The 9,195-nt window shown below is 53.7% G+C and overlaps 1 protein-coding gene across 3 annotated transcripts in view; it reads right to left on the bottom strand.

The window, feature by feature from the left end:
- Positions 1-115: 115 nt before the first annotated feature.
- Positions 116-9,195, bottom strand: part of PDPK1 (3-phosphoinositide dependent protein kinase 1) — a 65,599-nt gene continuing 56,519 nt past the window's right edge. For all 3 annotated transcript variants that reach the window (XM_070779488.1, XM_070779487.1, XM_070779489.1), the window contains exons 12-14: positions 6,985-7,042; positions 5,999-6,151; positions 116-5,587 (exon numbers count right to left, since the gene is read on the bottom strand). In XM_070779488.1, coding sequence (XP_070635589.1) covers positions 5,471-5,587; positions 5,999-6,151; positions 6,985-7,042 — 328 coding nt within the window. In that variant the 3' untranslated portion in view covers positions 116-5,470. The remainder of the gene's footprint in view (positions 5,588-5,998; positions 6,152-6,984; positions 7,043-9,195) is intronic.

Genomic DNA, 9,195 nt, shown 5'->3' with positions numbered 1-9,195 from the left:
GCCTCCGCCGGGCGCGTGCCATGCCTGGACGCCCTGTTCTCGGGCCCAGGTCCTGGTCGCCCGACCACGCCCGACCCGCACCCCGGCCAAAGGAAGAGCTACGTCAGCGAGAGTCTACACTCTACATGCTTTTTTATTACAAGACTACCGAGCATACGTGGAAAATTCATCTGGTAACTACATCTAAAGCACAAATATTTGGGGAAAAAAAAGAATAAACAGATTCATTAAATTATGATATGATTAAATCATCGACCAAATAGAAAATTTATATAATAAAGCCAGAAAAAAAAGTTGTAAAATATAGTTTACAATAATTATTCACATTCAAGGCTGTACATCCATACATACAACAACGTGGCCCCGAACATGAATTCAATCCAAATAATTCATATATTAGATTTTAAATAACACAGACTGAACTAGAGGCCAACAATAGCCGCAAATAACCTTATATAAGAATAAAAATACAAAAGTGTATATCCTAATATCATTGCATTATTTGTTTTCATAAGTTCTTTTAATGTTTGCTTTGCCTGTACATCACAGTTACAGCTACAGACCAGGTAGAGAATATTACACATGTTATAACCGACTGCCACCAACCTGAAAGACAGCTAACATACTACTGATTCATCCTATTTTGTGTTGTTAAGGAACAGCTACAGCAGCTCTAAATATTGCAAAAATTTGATTTTGTCCATGTCCAATCAAACATCACGGTAGAGGCTTTTCATCAGCAAAATGAACCCCTATTCATAGTCATTCAGCCAGATGGGTTAGACTAGGGTGGATTACACAGCTAAAAAAGTTTGCCTTTTGTAAAAAGTTCTCTGTACATAGTTTGGTATTTCTTCATAGTGAAGAAATGGGTCTGGGGGAAATTCAGGTATCCTTGGAGGCTTGCCCACCATGCTGTCTGAGCTCAGATAAAACTGCCCTCTGCTGAACAGCTTCCTCCCCAGGCCAGATCTCCACAGGCAGCCTAGTTCACAACCCTGCAGTCTTGGGCCAGCAGCCTGCACCCCTCAGAGGCTCTGGGAGTGACTCCTGCCCTGAGTTAAGGCACTTGCCATGTAGTCTGCCTAAGAAGCAAGGGCCACACCCACTCGAGTCACCATCAGTTAGTTCATGCTAGGTTTGGATATGAAAGAAAACACGGGGAAACGCATACGGTGCTATCTCCGAGGAGAGTACCTTCACCATGCTCACAGCTGCTCAGCCTCTGCTCTGGTCTATGGACCAACCAGGGGGAGGTGATCAGAGGGAAGGGAGAGCTAATTCTGCATAATCTGGTCACAGACTCTGACCACGCCAAGTGGCACTGGGCATGGCACCCAGAAGTCTCCCATGCGTGTTCCACCTCAGAAGTGACTGACCCCAAACTAAAGTGCAGAAATTAAGGAGGAAGCCAAATTTGGGTTGTCTGGACTTAAAAGACAACTAGGCAACCTGCAACACTGGTGGGCAAGGAGAGGGGAGAAATTCTTAAATCCTTGTCAGCCAGGACAATCACATTCTACAATGGAAAAACCTGGCCAGCGTGCTCTAATGAACTGCTAGGACCTAAGTCCTGGGATCTGAAGAGCATGAGGGCAAGCACACTTCCCTAAAATCCAATTGTCTACATGGTTTCAAGTAGAGCCTTTGCTCTTTTGCTGATTCCAAATGGCCCAGTGTACTTTCTGAGTCTACAAACTTCATTACAAATTATCCACTAAGTATGTGGCAAGGTCAGTTCAACACTTTTTATCTCTGCTGACTGTGCAGATGCAAATTCAGTACCATTGTGGACACAAAGTACAAGATTCTGGAAGTGTCACCAAGCACTTGAAAGCCATAGCAGCAGGGGAGGGAAGGTAACATGCAAGCATAACCAGGTTTTCTCCATGAAAATAAGGAAACTGGCTTTTGGAAAAATATGTCACAAATGGCCTGCAGTAATGACATCACTTTAGGATTAAGGGGGGGGGGGGGGGAGAAGAGCAATCTTACTCAAACATTCTTGGGAACACACAGCTTACCAGAAATTGGTTTGTTCAGAATCTGCAGAGCACAACTAAGGAAGTTCTGTACTGGAACTCTGGTATCTACTCATCAGATCAAGACAGAGAAGCGACACTGTACCACCTTTAAAATGAACAGACTTTTTGCCCCCAAAACACCACTTCTAGGTATCTGGGCAGGGTGGGGGCGAGGGAGATTCAGAGTCCAAAATCAAAGATTTATGAGGATATTAATCACAGCATTATTTAAATGGTGAAAAACCAGAAGCCACCTAAATGTTTTATAGCAGTGAAATGGTCAGATAAATTATGATAAAAATTATCCATTAAACTCTACAATCATTAAAAATAAGGTTTTTAAATCACCGTTCAAACATGACACAACATTAAGAAAAAACACTAAGTGGGAAAAGCTGGATGCAAAATGGTTTGCGTTGTCATGTTCCCAGGTCAGTTACAAGAGCGAACACACGTGTGCAGGTGGGGCGGCGGGCGGCAGGCTGGGCCTGTACACAGACGCGCGCAGCGGGCTTTCCTGGGTGCTGAGCCTCCCGCTGACTTTTTTCAGAACACAAATGTTTTCACAAAGTACAAAGTCACCCAGAGCCCCACGCGCGCACCCTGTCCTCAGGGGTCTGTTGGCAGGTGGTTGGTCTCCTGCAATTCCTTCAGGCCTGCACCACCAATGCCACAGACTGGCCCCCAAGGGCGCTGGGGTAGGTGCAGTTCCCCTCAGCCCTGGCCTGACCCCAAGAGTCACCTTTCCCAAGGCAAGTCTGTAACCAGCCTCCTGAGATGCAAGGTTCAGAATGGCAGGCCTGTGGTGCCCCTCTTGGGGTGGGGCTTTGGGTTCCACGTGGGGCTGCCCACTGCCTTGGTCACGTCACACCTGGCTTCCTCACGCCCCTGGAGGGAGGCTAGGTGTTGCCAGGCGGCAGAGCCCTCGGCCCTCCGGCCCCCACTCCGTGGCAAGAGGGGCCGGGCGGTGGGGGAGCGGCGCTGTCCGAAAGGCACTGGCTTCAGCTCCAGCACCTCCCCCCCTGCCCCTCTCGGTACAACTTCGGGCTCCTGAGCTGTTCAACACTAGGGCATTCTCTTTCTCACCCTGGATCAGCCCACGTTTATATATATGTTTCCAGGTATGTCTGCGCGTGTTCAGAGACTGACATCCACCCACGTCTACATCTTAGAACGTAAGGCACCTGCCTGCCAGGATGATGGCTCAAAGGATGAGGTGGATAAAACTAAAGACTACACGAGGAAGCACAGGGCAAGAAGAGAATATCTAAGGGCCTTTAAAAGAAAAACAAGGGAAGAGGCTTGTGAGTGAGCAGAGAAAGGTGGCCGACAAAGAAGGGCTCAGCTGTCACCGGCTCAGGCCAGGGCAGTCACTTCAGCTCTGCCAGCTGCGAGCTCAACCCCGAAGCCCTGGGTCTCCGGCTCTGGAGGTTAAGATGGAGCTTGTCGGTTGAGCCCAGGAGGTAGTGGCGCTCTCCAGAGGGAAGAATGCAGTGGGAGCGTTGTCGCTCCCCGAGCGGCCAAGCCGAGTGCGCTTTTACAGCCAGGACTCAGCTCTGCCTATCACCCCCGCACCCAGACATCCAGGACAGACGCGGCATGGACGCGGCTCCCTGCCCTCCAACTGCACACACAGACGTGGGCGCTGTGGCGAGGGACATTTGAACAGGGTGTACACCTGAAACCCAAGTCCTGATCCTGAAAGAAAGGCTCAAGACAGATTTGCTTTTGGGAAAGCAGGTGAACACAGGCAAGCTTTTTCCAAAGCAAGGAGAGGGGGCTCCATACCCAGGGCAGTGCCTTATTTCTGGGCCGCCCCCCACCCTGGGCAGGCACCCCCTGCGCCTTGGTATCCTACACACACACACACACCCACTGGTGAACCTGGCTGCATCTCTGAGCCCCTCCAGCGCCCCCGCCGGCCCCTGCACAGTGGGATTCCCCATAGCCCAACCTCCTTCCAAGTTTAACAGCTGCTGTTGTGACATCACCAATAGAGGTTAAGACATCCTTCCCTCCGTGTGGACCGTGGGTCACACACGGTGATGGGTGGGACAAGAGGTGGGGGCACAGAAGTCGTCAGGGGACCTTTTCCGTGGGAGTTTAAATCGGTGCCTTTGTGAAAGTCCAGAGGAAATGGCAGTCACCCCTCCCCTGGGGACAGGGCCACAGCGCCTGCTCCTCCTCCACTGGGACTGAAGGCTGCCCCCCGGGACACCCTGGGCAGGGCACACCCCTACAGAGCAAGAGGAAATAGCCTGACACTGGAGAGGGGTGGGCCGGGTTCACGTGTGCTGCTCCTGCCCCTGTGCAAGGGGAGTGGCACCACTGTTTTCCAGGCGAAGCCCACATGACGGGGACCAGGTGACCCGACGACGTGAGGGCTTTTTGATGTTCCCGGTGGACACGTAAAAACGCTCTGAGCTAGACTTGGAGAAGGGGCAACTTTAGCAGGAAAAGGGTGCACGGGGCGGCCTTGGTGTGATGGAGGACCGGCCCATGTGCCAATGCCAGGCACCTCGCAGCCCCGACTTCACCCAGACACACTCCATCTTCCAACCAAACTCTCAGAAGGGCTGCCGGCTCTTGCTCCTCCGAGAGGAGGCCACCAGGTCTGTCTGCCCCGCTGCCCTGGCCTCACAGGGGAGGGGACCACAGAGCCCCGGCTCCTGGGGCTCCCCCGGGTCAGTGCTCGGTCCCCAGCCCTGGGACAACGCTGCTCCGTGGAGTGACACACTGGAGCGCTCGGCGGGCGCCCTCCAACAGCAGCGGCTCCGTGTTTCGCCTGGACAACCTGTTCTACTTCTCACCGCCCGGAGCCTGCCCAGTCGACACGACGCAGGAGTGCTTGCAGACAGACAGCAAGGACCGCAGGAATCTCACAGCCACGACTACTGGAGGAGCCAAGCACGGTCGTGGGGATCGGGCCAGACACTGGGGACGAGAAGAAAGGGGCAAACGGACAAAAGCCAAGAACCCCCCGCCTGCAGAGCTGGAGCTCCCCCAGCAGGGGCCCGCCTGGCTCCCTGGGGAAGAGCTGGTTCCCCGATGATCCAGGGGCAGGGAGAGCCCAAAGACACGCCTTGGCCCAGGGGCCACAGCAGGATGGGCGTGACGGGCCTGCGGTGGAGAGCTGGCGCCGCGAGTCTGTCCCCGAGTCGGGGCGGGAGCCAGGCAGATGTGCACGGCACTAGTCCCCACGGCGAGCAGAGCGTGGAGAGCTCCACACAGCACAGAGAGCAAGCAAAGCGACCCTGAATTCCTTTTCGTTATTGGTTTTGTTCTTTGTGTGGTTGGATGTTTTTTTTCTTCTTTTCTTTTAAATAAAAAAGCTGCAAGGTTCCGCCGTCTGCGTCCCCCTTGAGATGGCCGGCAGGTGGTCTGGAAGCGTCCGGAGGCAGCAGGCTGTGCGGGGCATGGCCCCGCGGTGAGGGCGGGCTGCAGCGTCACTGCACGGCAGCATCCGGGTGGCTCTGGTACCTGTGCCGCCACACCTCCTGGATCTTTCGGCACCACTTATGCGCGTTCCCGCTGGGGTCCATCAGGTAATATGTCCTGTTTGGCTGCAGAAAGAGACACGCTGACTCTTCTGCTAGGGGTCCCAGCATGACTGGCACCCACCCGGCAGTGAGAAATGGAACAAAGAAGGTGCCGGCTCCTGCGGCCAACACAAGCGCCGCCAGCAAGCCCGCGAGCAGGCGGGCGTCTTCCTTCCACGTGTGTGCGGAGATTAAACATGCACGTGAGGACCTGCAGTTCCCTGGGGGTGAGGTCACCCTGAGACTGAGAACAAGCACGGGTGTCTCCTGACTCAACTCTGAGCTGAGCCGTGAACGCTGGGATCCCTGGCGTGTGGGGAAGGGGGGACCACGACCCCCCCCCCACCTGCCCCACTGGACACAGCATTCGACCGCTCTGGCTGGAGGCACAGAGGCCCGAGTGCCCAGCAGGGGAGCCCGTGGGGACAAACTCACCGTGTGCACAAAGAAGGTTTTAAAATTCTTGGCCTCTGGTCGGAGTTCTTGTGACCATGGAATTTCACCTTTCAAGACTTTGTTGACAGGATCCACGTAATACAAGTGTGGCCCTTCCGTGAGCAGCAGCTGTCGTCGCCGTGCAAATAAACCCTGGTACAAATGACAACAGGAAAGAAAGGACTCTGCTTGTTAAGGCTCAGAGTGGAGGCTGAGTGCTCCCGCTGCCGCCTCGGATGCTGGACTGTCGGGGCGCTCCAGCACGGGGACCACCACCGGCCCTGCCCACTGGCCTGGGACAGGGGCAGGTACACCTCCCCTGATCAGGACCAGGCCCCCGGGTCAGATGGAAGCAGCAGCACCACGCCTGCTGGTGCGAGCTGGATCCCGGCGTCCAGGACGGAGCGTCCTACTCTGGCTGCCGCACGGGATGGGGCCGCAGCCTGGCCCGAGAGCCTGCCCTCAGCACCCAGGCCCTGCCGCTTCCCAGACCCTCTTCTCCACGCCAAGGCCGAGTCCTGCATGCTGACCCCCTGCCCGCCACCTTCACAGAGGCTCTCGGGGCAGAGACGCCGGGGGTGGGGGAGCCTGAGCCGACAAGGGCCCACAGCAGCGGAGAGAGAACGTGTACAGAGTCTGTTATTTTTGGACGAGTTAATCCATTTAATTAATTCATAAAACAGAGTAAGATTTTCAAAAACAATCCTGATAAAGTAATAAATGACTTGCTGGGATATAAAGAGAGGCTCCTCAGACAGAAACCTTGACCTCAGTGACCAACCCCAGCATCGGGCAGAAATCAGAACCCTGGCTCCCCAGTCAGCAACAAGAGGCCGAATTTCTATATGCCCAGCCTCATGTGCTCTCAGAGGTCTCCCCGAGTGGCTGAGGCCGTCCTTAGCTCTGACATGCAGAGACGATCTCTGAGAGGGAGGAATGGAGTAAGACACAGACGCTCAGGAAGGCGCCTCCGGACTCTAACTTACCTTCCGCTTGTCTACTGGACCCATTTTTAGTATTAAATTATTTTCTACAAACTGGTGCCTGTAAAAAAAAAGAAAACAAGGATCAGACACTCATGTCAGAGTCAGAAACTCTCCAAACTCCTCCCTCAGAACAAACTCCCCGACAGCACTGTGAGAGCCTCCCCCTTCAGAGACCCAAGCGCACTCCAGTGAGGGGAGCAAACTGCAGATGCGCCTGAGCGCGGGTGCCGCACAGAACCGCGCCTGCCCGTGGGCCCGGGGCCATGGGCGCTGGCAAGACCCCAGCCTTGGCTCTCCTCAGCACCGTCTGCTCGACAGGGGAAGGCACGGGCAGATGGCGGGAACACACGTGCTCGCCACTTGGAAGCAAAGCTGGGGTGAAAGAGAGACTGCTGTTCTCACGTCACCACACTAAGCTGGGACCCCGACGCGGCGCTCAGAAACCACTGTGCTCTTTAGAATCACGAATCCCTAAAGAGCCAAGTTGGAAACTTGGTTTAAGAACATCTCATCTGGTGTTTCTATCATAGTAACAAAGCACTTGTATCCCAACATGGCAGGAATTTAGAAGAAAAACTCCCAAACAGAGATTCTGACTTAAAACATATTAGTAACAAGTACCGTCCACTTTGACTCCTGGGACATTAGTGTCTGCAGGTTCTCTCTTTTGGTTAAAGCTAGCCGTTAGTGCTTTACGTTTTGTCTGACTTGACTGAAATTCTTGATCTAAAGGTTCTACTGTAGAAACAGTAAAAGGCGTAAGACGCTTGTCACCTCACACAGCAACGATCTTACCCCAGAAGTGAGCAGACTACCCGCTCTCCTGGCTCCTCCTGGGACTGGCTCACATGCGAGGAGACAGCCTGGCTGGGGGGCCACGTTCTCCCATGAGTTTAACTGGCCTCCAGGTCTGCCCCACCAAATCCACCAGACAATGCCTGCCCCACAGACCCCACTAAACTAGGGCCCCCCACGAAGGACCCAGACCCAGTTAAACTGACACAGCACCGTCTGGGTTCTGAAAACAACTCAGAGGAATGTTAACAACAACAAAAAGTGTTGCGACTTTCATGAGGAAAAGTGTGATGCTTCCTCTGAGAGATACTTAAAAACCAAACAAAAACAAGACTTGAAACAAAGAGAAAAAATCAAGAAGTTCATGAAGAGACATAATGAGGGTCTCCCGCAGGGTAGAAACACGCAGATGAACCCATGGGGCCCAAGAGGAGCCCCTTTGACCAGCAGGTCCCACCACGTCAGAACCACACACTGATGACAGGCAGGAGATGATCAGATTATCTGATCTGACAATGGAGTGTGTGTGCGTGTGTGTGTGTATCTGTGTGTGTGTCCCCCGAGTACAGTCTAGTCCCAGGGGTGTGTGTGTATTTGTGTGTCTCCCGAGTAAAGTGTATTCCCAGGGCTGTGTGTGTGTGTGTGTGTATCTGTGTGTGTGTGTCCCGAGTATAGTCTAGTCCCAGGCTGGTCAAGGACCTCGCCGCCAAGGCCCACAGTTAGCTGGGCGGTAGGGGCCGGGTCGCCCGGGAAGCCAGGCAGGCAAGGACAGAAGCAGCCTCCACGGGGACGGCACAAAGAGGTCAAACAGCAGACCAGACAGCAGGGGACAGCGGGCAAGCTACGGTGGGAGGGACCCTTCTCTACGCTGAAAACAAGTCACCAAACAGAATAACGCACACGATACAAGGGAACAAAAGGAACCTCTAACTACAGAAATAACCACAGTTTACAGGAAAACAGGCTGGAGAAGACCTTCCGCGAAGATAACCTACAGATAGCCAACACCTGAGCTCCAGAATGCACACAAAGCAGCTTTTATGGGTTAAAACCTTGAGAGAAAGCTGAGCCAAGGACACGGGCTGGAAATTCTCCCCAGAGAAATGAAGCGGCCCCAAATTCGCCATCAGATCAGTCGCTCAGTCGTGTCCGACTCTTTGTGACCCCATGAATCGCAGCACACCAGGCCTCCCTGTCCATCACCAACTCCTGGAGTTCACTGAGACTCACGTCCATCGAGTCAGTGATGCCATCCAGCCATCTCATCCTCTGTCGTCCCCTTCTCCTCCTGTCCCCAATTCCTCCCAGCATCAGAGTCTTTTCCAATGAGTCAACCCTTTGCATGAGATGGCCAAAGTACTGGAGTTTCAGCTTTAGCATCATTCCTTCCAAAGAAATCCCAGGGCTGATCTCCTT

Source organism: Bos indicus, chromosome 25 (assembly GCF_029378745.1).
Source record: "Bos indicus isolate NIAB-ARS_2022 breed Sahiwal x Tharparkar chromosome 25, NIAB-ARS_B.indTharparkar_mat_pri_1.0, whole genome shotgun sequence".
Classification (NCBI taxonomy): domain Eukaryota; kingdom Metazoa; phylum Chordata; class Mammalia; order Artiodactyla; family Bovidae; genus Bos; species Bos indicus.
This window is presented reverse-complemented; position numbering and strand designations above follow the sequence as displayed.